Here is a 22,343-nt window from a genome sequence, read left to right as displayed (position 1 = left end):
ATTGTGGATCTTGTGTATATTACACTGTAAGCAATGTTCAATGAAATATAAATGGGGAAACTATTCATGATGGAATTTATCCAGCTGAAAAATGTTATTTGGAAGATGAACTGAACTGATCTGGTGCAAATCATCCATAACATTTGTAGGTGCCCAAATTAAATGTAAATAAGAATGAACTAAGTAAATAAGAATAAACATTGAGTGTAAATGTTGAATAGATTCAAGATTCAAGAGTTTATTGTCACATACACAGTAAAAAACACACAGGCTTAAAGGTGCTGTAGGCAGAATTTTGGCATCTCCGCCATCTTGCTTCGGTTTGCCTAAGCAAGATGGCGATTTGACCCATCTAAGATGGCGATTTGAAACCCAGCACAGCCAATCCTGTCCTGTTTTCTCTGACATCATGCCCTTACGCAAGTTAAGCCCCTCCCACAAGAACGTGTGACGAATGCCGCTCAACCAATCACGGTTAGAGCCTCAGGGGCTCTTCTGATTGGTCAAAGATACCTGCAGCTGTCGAGATTCCTTTTCAGCTCAGAACAAAGACAGATGGAAACGCTGCTCCCTTGCGGTAGTGCAATTATACTACACTCCTAAAGGATTATCAATGGATACTCTAACATTTAATCCAAAGAAAACACAGAAAAACTGGCATTGCCTAGCAAAATCCTGCCTACAGCACCTTTAATGCCATGCAGGGAAATTCTTTGATTGCATGCTTCCCGGCAGCGTAAAAGAGAAGTAACAATAACTTAAGATATATAAAAGGAAGAGCTAAAAGAAAGAAAAAAAATAGTGCAAGAATTTTTAAAAAAGGACAATCTGCATGCGGTCCAAACAAAAAATTTGTATGCAGTTGTATACAAAACAATAAAATCTATACACAACACAATGCAAAAACGAAATAATAAAAAGAAACTTTCATATTTAACAGCATAATGTATAATGTGTTATAAAGATCTAACACTTGTTCAGGAGACGAATAGTTTGTGGAAATAAACTGTTTGCGAATCTAGTGGTTCGAGATCTCATACTCCTGAAGCGCCTTCCTGAGGGAAGGAGCTCAAAAAGTGAGTGCTGTGGGTGTGTATTGTCCTTTATCATGTTGTGGGCCCTCCTGATGACCCCACCATTGTAAATGTCCTGCAGGGACAGGAAGATCAGTCCAGAGATTTGCTGTGTGCTTTTTATCACACGCTGGAGTCACTTCCTGTCCTGTAGGGTAAAATTTCCGTACCAAACAGTGATGGCACTGGTGAGCACACACTCAACTGCTCCTCTATAGAAGTTGCTGAGGATCTAAGGAGATATTTCAAATTTCCTCAGCCTCCTAAGGAAATACAGTCGCTTGTGAGCCCGTTTAGTTATTTGTGTTATGTTGTGTGTCCAGGTCAAGTCATTACTGATGTGAGTCCCCAAAAATTTAAATGTGTCCACCCTCTCCACCTCAGCCTCCCCGATGGTAACGGGAGAGTGCTAATAAGAGCTTATTATCATATAAAAAATATTTAACAATAAGTATATCCATAATATTATATCAAAAATGAACCGCATGTATGTAAACACCTTAAAAACGAAGGTCACAATAGTCAAATGAAACAGTGAATCATGATGTTGAATAAAAGGCAACGTTGAAAGCATGAATGTGATCCAGTGCTTTATTATCAAATAGCAATCCTGAAAAAACGGACAATGAAACAAAAGATGAGGTTCTCCTTTTTTTCTTATTGAAAATAATGAGCAGAGCCATCTCTAATGAAAATAACCACTGATTTCCAGCGTTTCAGGGCATGTTGGAGTCAAGTCAGTACAGTGGCAGATTAGCAGAAACTATGTATCCATATTTTGGAAAACCTTCATGAGTTTAAATCTAATCTCTTTAGTCCTGAGACAATACACAAATGGATTTACAAAAGGTGGGCCAATGATGACAACAAACACTTCACCATACTATTCCTCCAATGTTAACACCATACCCACTCTGGTCAAAACAAGGCGGACAAACACAGGACCATAATAAAATGAAACCACAATCAAGTGACTCAAACAAGTGCTACCAATTTTCCTTTTTTCTGAACTTGAAGATAATTTCACCTGAAAAAAGATCACAATATATGACAGGCAGAAGAAAACAAAAGTGAAAAATAACAAAAAAAAAAATACGATCTCAGTAATGAGATTGAAATAGTAATTGACATTTGCGCAAGTGCTTCTCACAAGGGCAGCATAATCACAGTAACGGTGGGCAACGATTAAATTCCTTAATCTCGAGTAATTGTAGTCCTGGAGTTAATCGATTAAAATGGCTCAGTTGAAGTCTGCCAAGTCCATTCAAAATGTGTGTGTGTTACATAAATAAGAAATAGGTAGTCAAGAACGAGTTTCTGTTTATTCAATTAGACATGAATAATCAGCAGGCATCACAGTTAACCAACAGGTAATTTGACACAGTTCCGTGTTCATGTGTCATCAACCAAGTCACAACCAAGTCACAACCAAGTCCTAAACAGATGAAAAATGGAATTTTCTTATGAGCGCACACTTCCTCAAACTTCATCATATCTCCGACTCTCAGACAGAGAAGGCAGGATAAATTCAGTCACGCCGAATTGTGCCTCATCCTTATCTTTATTAAGCCAGATTGTGTGTTGAAGGGAAATGTACTTTGTTTTGCGTGTTTTCAGCACCTGAAGAAGGCCCAGCGGGAGAAACGGTGCACCGGCAAAACACGTAATTTAAGTTTGATTTTCATTTTTTCTTATTTGCGCTCCTGATTTCAGTTTGTGCCTCATACCAGCCTTTTCCTCGTGATTTTTCTGATAATTCGGCCGAGTTCAATATGGCAAATAATGAGGAATAGACCGTGTTTTGCGCGACTGTGTTTTTTTTTTTGTTTTTTTTTTTTTGACGCTCAGCTGGAGCGCGGTGTGACTCTACAGGCGCAGGACACGTTCGGCTTGTTCACACCCCCCACAGCGTTATTCAGCCAGGCTGGGCCAAGCATACATCCACACTAAAATATATCAAAGTGAATTGCATAGCTTGCATGTGTGTAGACCCAGCTCCCAGACCCAACTTTGAAAAGCATAGATAAAGGCGACATTTTTTTCTCGCGCGTCTCCGGTAACGCAGCACCTTACCGCCGTTAACGGCCCAGCTATAATATGTATACTGAAAAACTTAAGAGAACCCCTAATCTCTTCTATTAGATCCAGGGACCAACAGAAGTCCTTGAAAGTCCTGGCTTATCAATAATTACATGATACAATAAACCTTGCAGCTAGCCTGATTGACGCAGACAGCGCTGAAGGCTGATAGGGCCGTGCGGGGCCCCCCAATTAGGGGGTTTGCTATGTCATCATTTCATAATTGCATCATAAATGCCCATTGTTGTCGTTTCTGTGCAGTACATGCAGAGGCAGAGCGTGAGTCTCAGTACAGAGGGGGCGGAGCATTCTCAACAGGCCCTTATGATCGTAATTTTACCATTCAAACAATCCCTCATGCTACCATCAAACAACACACTAATGCTCACTTTTATAGATCCAAGCAAACGTATTTGCTTCAGAAAGCAGAATAAAGTCACAAACCAGTCCACAAACTTGTTCTGAAGAACAAATACACATACGCACGCACACACACAAATGCAGCCTGACAGCTGTCAATCTGAGAGCATCTGCTGTCCATGGTGCTGAAATGTCAGATAAAAACTCACGGGCTAAATCTGTACCATCTTTGATACAACTTAAATATAAAATGAACACAGCTGGTCTAAAATTACACAGTCTAGTCAGATAGATATAGACACAGCTATCTATAGCTTTTGGAATTCATGTATAGCCTATTTGAAAAAAATAGACTTGGCGGTCTCATAGTTGAGAGCAACACAAGGCACATTCAAATAGGCAGGTGTTTAAGACCACAGCATTCTGATAAAGATAATATTTTTGAAGGTTTCACTGACTCACCAATGGCTCCGGTTTTCGGTAGTACCGCTAGCGGCTAGCATAGTGTTTAGCATACATACTGTTTAATGCTTAATGCCGCACAGCCAATCAGCGCTGGCTTACAGCTCTGATGCATTCATGGACATTCATAATGTAAGAATTGGCAAATTGGAGCCCACAATCATATGCGTACACCTTCTCGCACACACTGCACATTTTATTATACCAATTTATTTACGAGTAAATCTGAACACATCACATGAAACGGGGCCCTATGACCTTGTGGGCCCTGGGGCGACAGCCCCGTTGCCCCCACTCTGGCTCCGCTACGGAGTACATGTATTGGCACTTGGGGTACACAGTCCTTCAGGGGCCTCCTTGCGGGGCCCCCCTAAAAGCCGGGGCCCCAGGCAATTGCCTGGTTTGCCTGTTGGCACGCTCCGCCTCTGGTTGGAATTACACTTGAAGTAAACACAATATCAACAACAGCCAGGTTGCAAATCAAAAGATACATGGGTTTGTGTAACGTCTGGTCAGAAATAATAAAAATGATATTCACCGCATTGGCGATAGTAAGTATAATATAGACAATCATGATTACCACACCACTTACCACCGGCCTTTTGAAACTGTCAACATCACCAAACAAAAAATGTGTCAGTTCAATTGAAGAATTGCGTGAAGACATTTTTAGTTAAGGCAACACGGAGATAACAACCACCTCCCCTCAAAGCAACATAGGAACGTATCTCAGAGTCAGCGCTGAGCAGCTGTTGTCAGATTGTAAAGAACTCTGAATTTGACCAAAACCTTCTTGGTTAACTAGACAACCCCTAAGCTCACCAGATTAGAAGCTTCACATTGGACAAACCCATTGTCCAATTACATTGCAGTGTGGGGTTATCCATTCATTTCATGATATCAAACTGGTAAAATGTCATTGAATATATTTTAAAATGATCTATAAAAGGCAATTATTGCTTAATTACACTGAACCTAAAAAGTTGATAGTTATATTTGTTAATTCCATCTTTGTGCTGTGTCACTTATTTATTCAGAGAACCTTAGTGGGCCAGTTATTTTGAAAGAAATGTCTGAGATAATCCAAAACATTCTTCGTAAAACATGTATGTGGGGGTGCTGTTGTTCTCTCTGGGACAGCTACATATCCCACATCACCCCCAAGAAATATGATTTTTGAAAAAGGTGGTCTATTTAGATTTTTTTATGAGTAAATATTAAAAATTGTTGTCTGGCTAATTGATACATAAATCAATTAAGCATCTATCTATAATTATTTTTCTATATTGAGGCACCTCATGCATCAGCCATTGAATGTGCTACTTTCTGTTGATGAGAGCACATTTTGTGACTGCGTAAATTACTTATAGTAATCATACATGGAATATCTTCCAAAACCTGCGTATTGGAAACTGATGCCTTGGCTCACAATCACAACAACTGACCTGCTGTTGTATTATGACATCTAATAGCACGGTCATTGCCTATTTTGGTGGTTGAGATCCAAATCCTGACTCCCTGTGGTTATCTCTATACAATGACACAGCTGCGTTAAAAGTTTCCACTCAGTGGTGTGTTAAGCAGCAAGTTTGTAAACCTTTCATTTATATCACTTTGACTGAATATCTTGCGAACTGTGTTGCATAATGTTTTAAATCACAGAGCTTTGTATTTATGTGTATATTGTCTCCAATTTGTCGGTGTTTCAGTAGAAAAAAAAAACGAGAGTTTAGATTTGGATGGAAGTCATGTTGCAACCTAAAACCTTTTGGTTCATGAGATAGGATATCATGTCAAATTGGTCAAGTGATGTTAAGTGTTGCCAATAGATGGCGCCCTTACTCTATGTAAATAATGTTGATGTTCTGTTTGACTAAGAGTCGCACATCTGATGTCATCATTGTGCTCCAATCTGTTCGATTCGCTGAGAGCAAACGTGTGTTAAATCTGGAGGAAATGCTGAAGAAATAAAGACGTCTGAGGAGTGAACAAGATTGACTCAAGCTCCGCTCATTCTTCATCACGCAGATGCCACTGCGCTTCTCAAGCTTTACAGGTTATGGGCCCAGAGCCAGAGACATGCGCCGGAGCAGTGGACAGGAGCTAACGAGCGAACGTGCTAGCTTTAGCTGAAAAGTTCAACGTGAAGTATTACACGGAGCTTAAAGAGACTGTTCGGCATGATGACCAGTGTGAAGATGAGCGAGCTGTTCTACAGAGACGTATAACTCGGAAGCCAAAGAGACTGAAATGAATCCAGGCAAGCTAACACACCGTGCAACAGAGTTGATGCTAAAGAAGAAGAAAAAGTGAAAACAAAATGGCGAGTAGAGCCACTGGAGTCTTGGCACCACAACTTTTGTTTGATGGCTCAGAAGATAAGTACGACCTCTGGGAAACAAGGTTTTTGGGATGTTTGCACACTCTGAAGCTAAAAGAGACTATCTTGACTGAACCTCCTGCCGATGCTGATGCGGCGCGACTAGCAGAAGATGCAAGGAAAAATGCTGACTGCTATGCTGAGCTAGTAAGACTGATAGATGATAAGAGCCTATCACTGATCAGACATGAAGCACCTGATGATGGCAGGAAAGCTCTTAAGATATTGAAAGAGCATTATTCTGGCAAAAGTAAACCACGCATAATAAACCTGTACACATCCCTGACCAAGCTGCACATGACAGAAAATGAGAGCGTTACAGAATATTTGATACGAGCCGAGAACATCATCACAGCTCTGAGAGATGCAGGTGAAAGCTTAAGTGACGGGCTGACTGTAGCCATGGTTCTCAATGGGCTACCAGATTTTTTCAAGCCACTCGCTGTTCATGTAACGCAAAACGAAGACACAGTTACATTCACCGACTTTAAAAGAAGACTACGGATCTTTGAAGAGTCAGAGAAAATGAAAGTGGCGGAGTCTACAGATAATGTGATGAAAACACACATGAGACGAGGCCGAGTCCCCACAAAGACACCCACCAACAGCAGAAAAGATGAAAATGCTAGTCTGACATGCTACAAGTGTGGACTGAAAGGACACAAAGCAAGACAATGTTATCGAAAAGTGTGGTGTAGCCACTGCAAAAGTAACACACACCAAGAATCTCTGTGCAAGAAAAAGGGTGGACAAGACAATGCCAGAAAAGTTGAGGAAGAGCACAACAGTGATGAAGACCACCTCTTTAAGGCCAAGCACACAAGGGACAACTACAATGTAAAGATGAAAGGCATTATGGTCGATGCAGGAGCAACCTCCCACATCGTAAATGACATCAAGAAATTCAAGAGCTTCGATACTACGTTCCAGCCGGAGACACATTCAGTGGAGTTAGCTGATGGGACCAAATGCAGTGGGACAGCACAAAAGAGAGGAACAGCGGTGATCTATCTGCTAGACAACGATGGACGACGACAACGTGCACAGCTCCGAGATGCCCTGTACATGCCTTCGTATCCACAGGACATCTTTTCAGTGGCAAGAGCAACCAATGGAGGCGCAACAATCACTTTCAAGAAGGGGGACAGCCACATGGTTACCAAGCAAGGAAGCAGGTTTGACATTCATCAGAGAGAGAACTTGTATTACCTTCATACTGTTGAAGAAAATGATAAATGCAAAGTATGTCATGATATACAAACTTGGCATGAGATTTTGGGTCACTGTAATTATGATGATGTGCGAAAGTTACAAAGTGTTGTGAAAGGCATGGAGATTCAAGGGAACGCAGCTAAGCCAACACAGTTATGTGAAGTGTGTACACAAGGAAAATTCACAGAGACAAGGAACAGAGAACCCGACAGAAAGGCTGACAGACCTTTACGACTTGTTCACACTGACCTAGCCGGTCCCATGCAAACACCAAGCATAGAGGGACACAGGTACGCACAATCTTTTACAGACGACTACTCAGGCACCATGTTTGTGTACTTTCTGAAATCCAAAAGTGATGCAGTTCAAGCAACAGAAAAGTTCTTAGCTGATGTAGCTCCATATGGTGAAGTTAAATGTATCAGATCAGACAACGGAACTGAATTTACCAGTCGAGATTTCAAAGCGCTGTTAACCAAGAATAAGATCAGACACGAGACATCTGCACCTTATTCACCTCACCAAAATGGAACAGCAGAAAGAGGTTGGAGAACCCTCTGCGATATGGGGAGATGTTTACTGCTAGAAAGCAAGTTACCAAAACAGCTGTGGAACTATGCTATGCAGACGGCAGCTTTCGTGAGAAACCGGTGCTACAGTAGACGCACAAAGAAAACCCCATACGAGCTTTTCACAGGAAAAGAGCCGAACATAGCCAAGCTACAGAAGTTTGGATCAGTTTGTTTTGCTTACAAACAAGAGAAAGGCAAACTCGATTCTCGATGTGAAGAAGGTGTTTTTATTGGTTACGATAAAAACAGCCCAGCATATTTGGTGTACTATCCAAACTCAGAAAAAATCCAAAAACACAGGTTGGTGAAATTCACAACCATGACAACTAACGAAAAACAAACGCAGACATCTGAGTCACACACAGAATATTGTGATGGAGGTGTACATTCCAGGCCAGATGACAATGAGGACAATGTACCAAGTTCCACTATTCAGAGTGACATGTCTGACGTTCTACCTGACAAGACTGAAGAGACACAGCAAGGACAGACCACTGAAACTGTAACACGAAGAAATCCTCCAAGAACCAGGAGAAGGCCAGTTCACCTTCAAGAATTTGAAACTGATGATGCTGATGACAAACAGCAGATGTGTATTGATTCGTGTTACAGGGCAGTGTGTGACATTCCTCAAACTTACCAGGACGCAATGGTGTCAACCAAGTCAAAGCACTGGAAAAGCGCGATGGATGAGGAAATGAGATCACTTGAGGAAAACAAGACGTTCAACCTCACAAAATTACCACCAGGTAAACAGACAGTGGGGGGCAGATGGGTCTATGCACTCAAACGTGACAGTGACGGATCAGACAAATACAAGGCGAGATTTGTGGCAAAAGGCTACAACCAAAAACCAGGAACTGACTATGAGGAGACATTCTCACCTACAGCTGACATGACAAGTGTAAGAGTGATTATGCAAAAAGCAGCACAAGAAAATCTAATCTTACATCAAATGGACGTCAAAACAGCATATTTACATGCACCCATTGACCAAGAGATTTACATCGAACAACCACAAGGGTATGAGAAAAAGACAAAAACAGGGGAAACACTTGTGTGGAAATTGCAAAAATCACTTTATGGCTTAAAGCAATCAGGTCGAAACTGGAACACTGTGTTACATACACATCTGATTGAAAATGGCTTTGTTCAGAACCCGGCCGATCACTGTGTATATTCAAAAGAGAAACATGATGAGAAAGTAATTTTGATCATCTGGGTTGACGATCTAATCTTGGCAGCCAATAGTGACAATGTACTCGAACGTGCAAAAACCATGCTTGCTAAGAAATTCAAAATGAAGGATCTTGGAAAGTTGAAACATTTTCTGGGGATAGATTTTGACCAATCAGAAGATCAGGTTAAAATGTCTCAGAAGAAATATGTAAATAAACTACTGGAGAAGTTTGAAATGCAGGATTGCAAATCCAGAGAGACCCCATGTGAGTCACAACTCGTGTACACAGAAAATGCAGAAAGAATGAAAAATCCAAGGAAGTACAGAGAAGCAGTGGGAAGTTTAATTTACTTATCCACATGTACTCGACCAGACATAAATTTTGTGGTCAGCAAACTGTCTCAACACTTCGCTGAACCAACAGTGGAACATTGGAACACAGTGAAACACGTGTTCAGATACCTTAAAGGTACAGTGGAACAAGAACTACATTTCAAAAGAAATGACACAGAAAAACTTGGTCTAAGAGTCCACAGTGATGCTGATTGGGCATCAGATGCAACAGACAGGCGCAGTACAACCGGATACTGTGTTAGTCTAAGTGAAGGAAGTTCTTTGATCGCATGGAAAACAAGAAAACAACCTACGGTAGCGTTATCGTCCTGCGAGGCAGAATACATGTCCTTGGCACTAGCTTTACAGGAATGTTTGTATTTGAACCAACTGCTCGAGGGTATTGACAGCTACCAGTACGCCAAAACCAAAGTTTATGAGGACAACCAGGGAACTATCGCTTTAGCGAAAAATCCAGTTCACAGGCAACGATGCAAGCACATTGACATCAAGTACCATTTCATAAGGGAAACTGTCAACACTGGAAAAGTAACTCTGGAATATTGTCCAACTGAGCAAATGGTTGCTGATGTGATGACAAAGCCAGCAACAAAGCTAAAGCTGAAGAAGTTTGCTCAACACATGTTTGGACTTTGAAATGTGAAGTGAAATGATGGTGTTTTCATTTTGTTAAGGTCAAACTGGAACCTTATTTTGTTGTTTTATTTTATATAACCCAGTAGAGATAAGTGCGAGTGGGGGTGTTAAGTGTTGCCAATAGATGGCGCCCTTACTCTATGTAAATAATGTTGATGTTCTGTTTGACTAAGAGTCGCACATCTGATGTCATCATTGTGCTCCAATCTGTTCGATTCGCTGAGAGCAAACGTGTGTTAAATCTGGAGGAAATGCTGAAGAAATAAAGACGTCTGAGGAGTGAACAAGATTGACTCAAGCTCCGCTCATTCTTCATCACGCAGATGCCACTGCGCTTCTCAAGCTTTACAAGTGAAAAATGACTGAAGAGATGTAAAGTTAGGAAGCGGAGTTGGATATTGATTTAAGGTCAATTCAAGGTCAATGGGTCATCCAAGGACTCTTCAGCCATTACAGACATTATGAGGATTGAGCTGATGTGCCAGTTACGTGACCGTTGGACAGTCAGCTCTAACTACTGAGTCAAAGATGCCCACAATGATGTAATCTGTCCAAAAATGCATTATAATGTAAGAGAAACACAATTTTGCCACACCAAAACTGAGATTTCGGTCTTTGGTGTTTTCTCATTGTGAACACACTCAAAAATTTGTTATTTAAATATTTAGCAAATGTCACATTACATAACATTAATCATTGCAGTTAGCAGATCTGAACAATATCACTGGAAATAGTACAAACCTATATTGTGTTTATGATTGTCCATGAAAAGGTTGTGTTAAAGAGGCAGATCAACATGTTTGTTTAAGACCAATGACAAAAGCAACGTGATAAATGAGATCCAGGAGGAAGGTAATTAGTGTCTCATGTCAACAGCAGTCTCAAGTGGATCATTTGAGGTGAAGTTTGGTCCACGTGTTTTTCTTTGTACCTTTGTGAATTCAGTTCTCAAAACAGTCTTATGCAATGTTGTTGTCATGAAAGCTTTCTTTTTAATTCACTGTTAAATGTTTAAGCAATCTTCTACTTAAAAATAGTTAATTTTCAAGTTTCAAAGCTCTTTTTATGCATGATATTACATTTTGGAGAATTAGGTTCACATAGACAGTAATATGTGAGAAATAAAGCATCACCGGCTGCACGGTGGCGTTGTTGTGGGAATTTTTCCTTCATATCAAAATGTACCTGATTTAAGCCCAAGTTGGGCTTTGAGGCCTTTCAAAATGTAATTTCCATTTTTTACCTTGTGTATTTGTGAGTACCCTGCAACAGTTGAACTGTTGCTTTCTGGCAAAGTGGTCATTCTAAATTGTTCCCAGGTATGAATGTTAGTGTGTAAGAGTGTCTGTCCCTCTTTATTTTGTGTGCCCTTCAGAATTATGCTGTGAGAATTCACTGTGATGAGGGACCTTCATTAATCCCTTGTGATATTAGCGCCCCTTTCAAAGTATTCACTTTGGCTCACACTGGGGTTTTGTTCCAGACCTGCTGTTTACTCCAGTGAGACTTATAAACCCATTAGCCTGATTAAATCAATGAATCTACCATTTGGTTTTCTTGGGACTCTTACTTCCAAAGCCAACAAAAAGGAATTTTTTTTCACACTAATTCTAATTTTAAGGGAACTTCCCAAAGGCTTAAATAAAAATAAAATGAATGAGGCAAAAATCATTAGAGTTGCCCATGTTGAAGAATATTTTAGTAGCTCTATAAATTTGCTGCACTTTACCTTAAATGTGAAAGAATAACTGAACAATGAGCGTCTCTGTCATTCATGACCTTTGGAAACATTAAAGGTGCATTAAACCTACACTAAGGAACTTTTTAACCTTAATAAAACATTTTAATATCTTTTGTGACGATACATCGATTTACAACTAGTTGAATGACCCCTCTGTCACGGCCTGAGGGCGTCAGTATTGCTTTCACTTGGACTGAGCAGCTGTGAGGAGGGTGGTAGGAACCCTGCACACTAAAAAACTCCAAATGTGCAGACTGTTTTATGGCATGTGTCACATCATGATATAACATTGTTTAGCCACCATTAGATTCATTACCTCTTCGCTATCCGTCCTTCACACAACCACTGGAAACAAATGAGGGTGAGTTCAGTCCGACAGCATGCCATCAGGAGCAGCATTTTACTACGTCATGCGTTAGTCCTCATGGGAACTGTAGTATTCCTTCAGACAAAACACTACCGCTTTTGTCCACTGGCGCCGCCAAAATCAACGAAAACTGAAAGTTCCTTAGTGTTGCTTTAAGGAGTTTGCACATTTTATGCAAAACAGCGCCCCCTGCAGGCCTTGGGCGCAATGCAGCTTTGTGAAAAACTCGTGCCTGTGGCTTGCGTGCACGGAAGAGGGGAACTCCTTCCTCGCTCGTTTAGTAGCACTCAAGTAAAATTGAAGTTTCTTTTACATGGTGGAGTCTGTGCTGGAGCTGTGGCAGTGCTGGAAGCCAGTCTTTTCTTACTTTCTGGAAGCTCCTGCTCAGTTGTTGCTCACTAAGCATCTGGCGGAGTAATGGCGGACAAAATGAAACCTAACCAGCCGGAGCGCGCATTACGTCATTCCTTTCAAATTCTCCCCCAAAAAATTCTGGTGCCGGACCCGCACTGCAACTTTCAAGTGACAATTTAGTGCTGTTAGAGGTACTTGTAATGAATATGTCAGGGCGCATTGAACACATCATTAAAAATGTGTACCATATTTATGGTGGAAAATAAGTATTTTTAAGGTTGTAAAACTCCTCAATGCACCTTTAATGGATGTGAGTGAGTCAGAGTCACATAAGAACCAAACACTGAAAAAACACTCCCCACAAGATATGACCACGCTAATTAGGAAAGTGATTTACATATATTGATAATATCAGGGTTCTGTGAGTTATTTTATTCCCTGTCTCTCCAGTTCTGTACCCCCATTTGTGTCTCTCATCCTCCCTACTATCTGCATTCGTCCCTGCTTCCCTGGTCTCCTACACCTGGTGTGTCCAAACTTCTTGTTGACCAGTGGTGTCATGTCTCCTCTCCCGGCTCAGGTTTAACTAGTTTCATCCCTCCAGCTTGTCTCGGTTTGTCTGTTCTGTGTGACGTGTCTGTTTTGATCAGTTTAGTGTTCCTGATGTGTCCTGTCTGTGTGATGATTCAGCTCCTTCAGTTGTTGCCTGCTCATCTGGATTTTGAACTCTTACTCAGCCTTGGATTAAACTTGCCTGTTTTGGTTGCCTGAGTAAACCTGTTTTTTTTTATTTTTTTTTTATTGTAAGTCAACTCCGTCTGTGGCTGAGTTCACTCCATCCATGACAGATAGGGCAAATACTTCATTCAGCACTATCTCATTAGTTTAATAAGTGAATACCTGTATCAGCGAACTTGACAACCAGATTGTTCTTGTGCCGAGCTCTGCAGTTGAAGGTCATCAGCGTGTACAGCAGCGGGCTGAGTGCACATCCCTGAGGAGAACCGGTGTTCAGGATGATGGTGGAGGATGAGGTGTTGTTGATCCTGACACTCTGTGGCCTCACAGTCAGGAAGTCCAGGACCCAGTTGCACAGTGATAACGGGGTTCCCAGTTCAGCCAGTTTGGACACCAGTTTCTGTGGGATGAGAGTCTTAAATGCAGAACTGAAGTCCAGGAAAAGCAGCCTCACGTAGGAGTCCTTGATCTCTGTGTGGGAGAGGGCCTAGTGGATCACAGTGGAGATAGCATCAGCTGTGGAGTGGTTCCGCCTGTATGCATACTGGTAGGAGTTCACAGCCACATTAGGCAAGTTTACATGGGCCCCGTACAATCGGATTGTAAGGCGAAGCTGATTGTAAATGTGTCATATAAATGCCCGAGTGGATCCGCTTCACTCAGCGCGGATTGTATTTTGGATCCGATTGTACAGGGTAGTCTACGCTGATCAATAAATCACTCCGTGTGTCATATAAATGCCACCTGACGGCGAAGCAGAATGAACGGGGGATTATTTGTTCCGCACATATTCCCTCGTATGTAGTGGCGTGATGACGTGTGCAGTAAATGGCAAGTAGTACAGTCAAAACTTTCAGGGCAGATGTGACTGTCTGCCCACTCCATGTCAAGATGTGACCGAGGTGTAGCCCCGCCCCCCCTCAGTGATTTCAGGGGATTCCGATGCTGGCTAGCTTTATAGCAACAATGCTTAAACTGCTCAATAACCAAAGAAATGACAACGGATATGAGTCACAGTGATGTTTATTGAAAGAGGCAGTATGGACATGAGTATTGTTGCCATGTCAGGCCAATAATAACAGTTTATGATGGCTTTTTTTTAGTTTTTTTTACTCACTGCTGCATGTTTACTTCTCCGTTATGTCTTGCGAAACGCATTCTGGGAAATTTCGCTTCTCAAGTCTGCACAAGTCTGGTCTGATGCAGACTTGGTAAAGTGGGCAGAGTTAGTCCACATCCGGGTATTTCATGCGTACTTGTGCGTACTTTGTGCCTGGTATTGATTTTAGCACTACAAAAGTGTGTGTTTGAGTCCACTCTTTGATGTAAGTCACACTGGTGAACAGACATTGGTTGAATTCAAAATAAACCATTTGAAGTGATTGTTTGGACTGAAGAATGCTTTATATTATGGATTGAAAACTGCATTCAAATGCAAAAGAACAGAATTTAACAATGCGATTCAAAGCCCGAATAACTGTGGAAATCGTGACCATGAATAATTCTTCAGTAAAACAAAAATCCTTTGAATTCCTGGAGAATCCTCAGAGGACATGCCAGATCAAAGATGATAAAAGCACGAAAACATGCTGTCCTCCACACATTGTGATGTCTTGATCATCAGGCTGCAGTTTCTAAAGAGATACGGGAGGTCTTGAGACAGAAATTACAACAGTTACATATAACAAATATAACAAACCTATTGTAAATTATTTGTATTATTTCTGTTAATTCAAAGAGTGTTTAGTTGTATTTAATCTGTGCTTTTAACATCTCTTTTTTTATGTCTTGTTCAAGCATATTTTTACTCTAAGTATAATTATGATTTCTAATTTTAGAAATATAAGCAATTTCTTTATTCTTGGATTCCCTGGACTTTCCTCCCAATATTATGGGCCTGCATCGGCTCTGCTTTTTCTCATTTACCTTGCTATTGCTGCTGGGAATGTTTTCATTTTGGTATTTGTTATGCTTGAAAAGTGCCTGCAAAAGCCAACATACCTGGTTTTTTGTCACCTGGCACTGAATGACTTGATGTTTGGAACCGTCACTCTCCCAAAGATCATTGCAAAATATTGGTTTGGTGACGGCATTATAACATTTTATGGCTGTTTTGCGCAGATGTTTTTTGTTCATTATTTAGGGTCAGTGATTTCTTTCATGTTGCTGGTAATGGCTCTTGATCGGTTCATTGCAATATGTATCCCACTGCGTTATCCCATTCTAATTACAAACAAAAGCATATCTGTAATGTGTGGATTTGCCTGGTTCATACCCCTGCCATGGATGATAGGTATTGTACTGCAACTCGTCGCTTTACCCTTTTGTAAAACTAATGTCATTCCACAGTGTTACTGTGATCACATTTCCATATCAAATCAGGCATGTGGAGAACACGTTCGAGGAGCTGTTGTCTTAGCTCTGTGTGTTGCCATGTTTTTTCTTTTGCTGCCTCTTGCATTCATCCTGTTTTCTTACATTTCCATTATTGTGGTGATTACAAAAATGTCCAATGTCTCAGGGCGTCAAAAAACTTTATCAACATGTACTCCACAAATATTTATCACATGCCTCTTTTATCTACCCAGATGTTTTGTTTATCTGGCTAACGCTGTGGGCTTTTCCTTCAGTCTCGATATTCGCATCGTATTAATATTATTGTACAGTCTTTTACCTGCAGCTGTCAATCCACTCATATATTGTCTTAAGACTCTAGACATTAAGCAGTTGTTGATGAAAAGGCTGAGAAAAAATTAAATACCAGCAAAACGGCGAACACTCTTTTCTTATCTGTGCATGAAATCTCAAGTAACATGTAATTGCTATGCAATTTTATGTTCTTTAAACTTCTGTAAAGTGAAATGTTCCTCTTCTGATGTTTGCTGTGTTTGTGAAAATATGGGATTTATTCATAGGTTAAACCAAAAACCTGTTGTGTTAAATTGTTGGCATGAACTTCACTCTTGTTACTCCTTTCAACTGATGATGAAAATGTGCAATTTATCTACTTTAAATATTTTATTTAAAACTTAAATTTTACCTTTAGCACTTAGTCAATAAACAATGTGTAAGGCAGTACTGCCCTCCATTTAGACATTATTTGGATATGAAATATTTTAATTCCACAGACTTTCCACATTTCAGGCTGTTACCATTGATGACTTCCTAAACAAAGCAACAACAAATTTCTCTACAAATAACTCATCACATCTTGTTTTAACCTTTAATATTGGAATTTCCTCATTTGGAGCAGAATTTACTCCATCACTGTTGTATAATATTTGATGTTTGATGTAAAGTATTTGATGATGATCTATAAGCCTCTTGAGATTACATAACTCTATGTAAACTAAGCACATTGGGTACAGAAGATATTTGGGACATGCTGCCTCTGCTTGTCAGGCTCTTCTCACCTGTTTGAAATTCACATATTTATTCTTGCACGAGTTTGACACCCCTGCTCTGGAGGATTAAGAAGACCGCCACCACAGAAGAGGTCCAAGGGATGACGGTCTTTTCAAATCAATGGGCAAAAGCTGCTGATGCTGACCGTTTGTGCGAACTCTTTCAAAAGGGAGACAATTTGGGCTATGGACGATTGAGATGCAAGTTGGTTGTCACCATCACCGAGAGGGTTAAACCCAGCTTCTGTCTGAAAAGCGGAGAACCAAGCAAAGGAAGGTCAAAACGCCTCCTTCCAGACCAAATCAAGATGCCTTCTGATTGCGTCTAGCACCCCTGGAACTCCAAACATCCCTCTGAAGATTCAAGGCCAAAATGATTGCTTATCTATCTTCACTCTTGTTACTCCCAGCGCATCCCAGATCACCTTTGAACTGCTTCGTTCAAGGCCGTCCCAGGCAACTACCATCTGAGCTGGAGTGCAAAGGGGTGACGGGCCAAACCACACACAAACACATGGACTGATGAACTGAAATGCCACACACATTCCCTCCCAGAACTCTCAACGCCTCCACCACACTTTTCTGCTGACGACCAGTGGTAAGGACGTGTAGCGTTGTGATGTAGCTGCGACTGCTGATCTGCTGAACTGAAGCAACTGTCTTATGTCATGCTATGTATGTGCACGGGCTTGGCCATCTTTTTGGGCTTTCACTTTTAATCTGGACTCTCTCTGGAACTGTGATCTGAACTGATGTACCTTTTTTTTTTTTTTTTTTAAACCCCCCCCCCAAAAAAAAAAAAAAAAATCTGTCTGGGTTCCTTTAACTCTTTTCAAGACGGAGCGCTGTAACTGGCTGCCTGGGCATCTTTAAACCCCAGTAATTTCGTTGCACTTGTAACTTGTTGTAACTTATTGCAATGACAATAAATAGCATTCCATTCCAATTAAATCACAATGTCTTGCTTTACTCTGTTTGTTTCTGTCTTTTACAATGGTAAAGCACTTTGGTTACTAGCTATTGATTTTTTTAAATGTGCTCTATGAAAAACTGCATTTTTGAAGACATCAAGTCAAACAGCTTCTCGGTAAAGGCCATAATTTATGTCTAACAGTGGTTTCTAAAACAACCCAAGGAACATCTGGCAGTTTGTTCTTCAGTAATTGAGTTTGGTGTAACCAGCATTAAAAAGTTGAAATAAAGCACAAGTGTGGGGCGGCTGTGGTTCAGTGGGGAAAGTGGTTGGCTCACAATCGGGAGGTTGTTACTTCAATTCCTGTCTCCCCCTGTCTGTATGTCGAAGTGTCCTTGGGCAAGACACTGAACCCCAAATTGCCCCCAGTGGATGGACTGAGCGCCTTGTCTGGCAGCCGCCACCACTGGTGTGTGAATGTGTGTGTGAATGAGTGAATGTGTCAATGCAGTGTAAAAGCGCTATATAAGTGTAGACCATTTACAGGTGGGTATCGGTCAATCAAATCAATTGGGCTAGTATCAGAACGATTCTAGATTTTTAAGAGCCAGTGATTGGATACCAAACACGACACACACAACGATTTGATTGAGCGTAAACGTATTATTCGAAACCATCAACATCAATAAACATGAACATAGAAATGCCTCACAATATATGAAAAATAATAAACTAAAATAATAAAAGCCGGCAAAAAGAAAACCCTGTTCCCAAGTGGTCTTTGTTTTGTTGGAGCCCTTTCAATTGTCACTGTTCTTTAGTCTGTATTCCACTGTGTCAGCACTCCGGTGTATCATTGTTCGGATCAATCCTACCACTGTGAAGGAGAAGATGAGTGATCAAGATGCGCGTTGTTTCTTTGGGTCCGCCCTGGCTCACCACCCAGTTCACACTGGCAATCTGAAATCCTGGGCTGTGCAGCCCCACTACTCTCGGCCGGCAAAGCTCCAGCTCCTGGCGGAATGTGTTTCCACTCCTGGTCAGAAGCCTTACCTATGCGCCAAGTGATGGGCATTCATCACATAACATAGCAGGAAAACAGTCCACACAAAAAAAAAAAAAACAAAAACCCCTGAGTCAGTTTCTGCACTCCTGGCTTTACTCAACTCTCCAAATGTTCGGCCTGAACATTTGATCATACACGTGGTTCCTGATGATGATCTTGGATTAATCTCCTGTGCAACACTACACAAGGTGTTTCTGCCATGTCTGCCGAGAAGCAGGAAGTGATGGCCTACCACATGGCTAATGGAGCTCATGATTGGCTCACGGCTACTGGATGAAAATTATAAATTGAATTTTTTTTAAAAGATAAATAAAATTTGATTCTTTAATCAGTGGGGTGTTTTTAAATGAAGATAATACTTTTAAACTTATTTATTAATTTTATATAAATATTTAAATGAATGACCAGTGGCATTAAGATATTTCTTCATAATATACTTCAAGTTTTATCTGTATTTCATGTGGATTTAAGGGTTCAGCTTGGGCCACAGGCAAACATAAAGGTCAAAAGTCATGCAATAATTCAAAGACAGATAAAAGAATAATCAAAACAATCCAAATGCATATACAGTTGCGGCCTAAAGTTTACATACACTTGTAAAGAACATAATGTCACGGTTCTGTTGAACCCTCAGTTATTTGTACAAGTCTGATTTTTCTCTGATAATGTGACTGGAACAGATACTTCTTTGTAACAACAACAACAACAACAAAAAGTAAATCAATGATTCGCTTTTTCAGATCCATGCTGAGCTCCTTTGACTTCCCATTGTAGCATTTGTGGCCATTTGTATCCAATGACCCCTATTTAAATTACCTCAGGGAAATCACCACCTGTAGTCACTCATAACCACTCACAAGAACTTAACGGTGTGTTTCCACCGGATGCGACGCAAATTTTTCGTGCGATGAGATTACATACAAAGTCAATGTAATGACGTGATTGTCGCTCACTCTCAAGCAGCGGGTGGCGGACGGCGAGCGATGAAATGGGGGGGGGCGGCCGGCGGCGAGCGTTTCCAGCGAAAAATTCATGCACCCATCGACTTGCACTGCCACTCGCCACCGCTCGCTGCCCGAAGCCCGCCCATTCACCACTCCAAGCTTGTCACTTGAGTTGAAATAATTTAACTTTTCAAGCGAAGTCACGGCAGGACAACCTATCAGCGTGGAGGTCGTCACGGACGTGCTGACGGAGGGCATGCAGGGCTCCGACCACGCAAAACAGTTTGCATGATGCCAAGGCGAGTGGCCTGCGGCAAGCACAATCTCATTTGTTCACCGCTTTTGGTGGAAACCGGGCGTCAGCCTGAAGTAGTGCTGGAACCGACCGTCATCCAGGCACAGCTCCTGCAGAAGATGGTGGAACTCACCGAGCTCAGACCGCCTCCGGAGGGCAGCATGCATTCAGAAGCGATGCGGCGCCTCAGCCACAGCCAGAGGTGACTTCCCCATGCCATACAGAGCAGCGACGGTGGCAGGCGGAGTCATCTCAATCTCAATCTTTATTTGTGAAAACACTTCTCATATTCATACAAACAACGCAAAGTGATGAACAGTAAAAACAGTCATAAAAACAAAACAGAACAAAACCGCACCATCGATCAGCACACACACACACACACACACACACACACACACACACACACACACACACACACACACACATATACATACACATACACACAAATACACAGACAGCCAGGTGCACACAGGACTGTGGGACAAACAAAAGAATCCTGCTCACTGCTGCTGTGCAGGAGACGGTGATGAGGAGGCTGTGATGTTTCTGCAGGATGTTCTGTGCTGCATATTTGTACCAGCGTGACGCGTCGCGCGAATTAATTCACACACCACTGATTAAAACTTGTGCGTCCAGCACGGCACGGTGTCATTTGTCACGCAAATGCAGTTGTGTTAAATGCGTCCGGTGGAAACACAGTGTAAGAGGTCATACTATGAAGCTCATTTCATTGTCACAACTTTCTGAGTCACCAAAATGGCAAATTCATGTTGCTGTAGGTATATTTTTGACCTAGCAGATTTGGTCACTTTTTCTGTAAACCTATGATAAAGTCTAGAGCTGGGCAACGATTAGATTTCTTAATCGCGATTAATCACACCCCAATCCTGGAGTTAATCGTGATTATTGTGATTAAAATGGCTCATTTGAAGTTTGTAGGCCATTCAAAATGTGTGTGTTACATAAATAATTTTACAATTCATCAGCTATGATTTATAATTACTTAACATACCAAGTCTCTACCTAGATTGCCCACCAACACACACACACACACACACACACACACACACACACACACACACACACACACACACACACACACACACACACACACACACACACCACCAAGAAGAGCAGACCAGATGAAAAATGGAAGTTTCTTATGAGCGCTCACTTCCTCAAACTTCATTCTACCTCCAAGACAGCCTAAATTCAATCACGCCTCATACTTCACTTGGTACATCACACATAGTATGGGACATATGTACACGCCCTGCAGAGAAGCCACTGTACATGAGTGTAGCTTGCAACACTCAGTGCATAGTAGACCCAGCAGAGATGACAGAGCAAGCCACCAAAGGAGCCGTCACGCCCAAATGATAAAACTGCTCCCCGGTTAGGAGACTAGAGGACAAATTATGTGATTATGGTGACTGACAGGTTAGAGGTGGATAATGTGCCTGAAGCTTCATGTTTGCTATTCTGTTTGAACTGGCAAGCTTAACTACAAGCAAGCAGAGGTTGTTTGCTCATGTGATCAGGCCGTAAGCCTTATGGGAACCGTAGTCAAAACAACACAGACTGACAACCTGGTGGTCTTTATTATTGTATTTTCCGCCAAAAAAAGGCGCACCTGATTATAAGGCACACTGTTGGTTTTTGAGAAAATTAGAGGCTTTTAGATGCGCCTTATAGTGCGGAAAATACGGTCGATCTTTAAGTTTCACCATGCTTGACCCTAAAAACACTGTGGTTATGGGCTCTCTTGGATCTGCTTTGTGAATGATTTTTACAGCTCTTTTTCTGTAAAATAAATAAAGGCTTCATGCTGCTCACATACAGTATGCATTGCCCCACAATTTCAAACAATAACTTAAATATGGCAGAATGAGTGAACAGTACAAAATTCTCAGAACATCATAATTCAACACATACTTTGCTTTGTTCAGTACAACAATTTTATGTGCTGTCTTTGTTTTAGTGTAGGCTAGATGAGGTTTCCATGTCAGTTTATAATCTACTATGACCCCAAAAAACCAAAACTCCAAAACTTCCTCAATATCAAGTCCATCTATGTAATATGTAAGCACTGTAAGAAAATAGTACTTTACGCTGCAGCTAATATGAGCACTTTACTAACCCCCCATAAACCTTAATTGTAACATCAAAGCAGACACTCATTAATTTCCTTGGGAACTTCCCAAGAAAAG

At 41.2% G+C, this 22,343-nt stretch overlaps 1 protein-coding gene and 1 pseudogene across 1 annotated transcript; one reads left to right on the top strand and one right to left on the bottom strand.

The window, feature by feature from the left end:
- Positions 1-1,836: 1,836 nt before the first annotated feature.
- On the bottom strand, positions 1,837-4,828 carry LOC115400767 (olfactory receptor 51E2-like; annotated as a pseudogene).
- Positions 4,829-13,074: 8,246 nt separating this feature from the next.
- LOC115400678 (olfactory receptor 52E8-like) lies at positions 13,075-16,265 on the top strand. The gene is made up of 2 exons (XM_030108690.1): positions 13,075-13,088; positions 15,347-16,265. The coding sequence occupies exons 1-2, from the start codon at positions 13,075-13,077 to the stop codon at positions 16,263-16,265; spliced, it is 933 nt and encodes a 310-aa protein (XP_029964550.1).
- The last annotated feature ends 6,078 nt before the right edge of the window (positions 16,266-22,343 follow it).

The sequence above is a fragment of the Salarias fasciatus genome, chromosome 14, assembly GCF_902148845.1.
Source record: "Salarias fasciatus chromosome 14, fSalaFa1.1, whole genome shotgun sequence".
NCBI classification, from domain to species: Eukaryota; Metazoa; Chordata; class Actinopteri; order Blenniiformes; family Blenniidae; genus Salarias; species Salarias fasciatus.
Note: the sequence above shows the minus strand (reverse complement) of the source record. Positions and strands in the feature narration are given on the sequence as shown.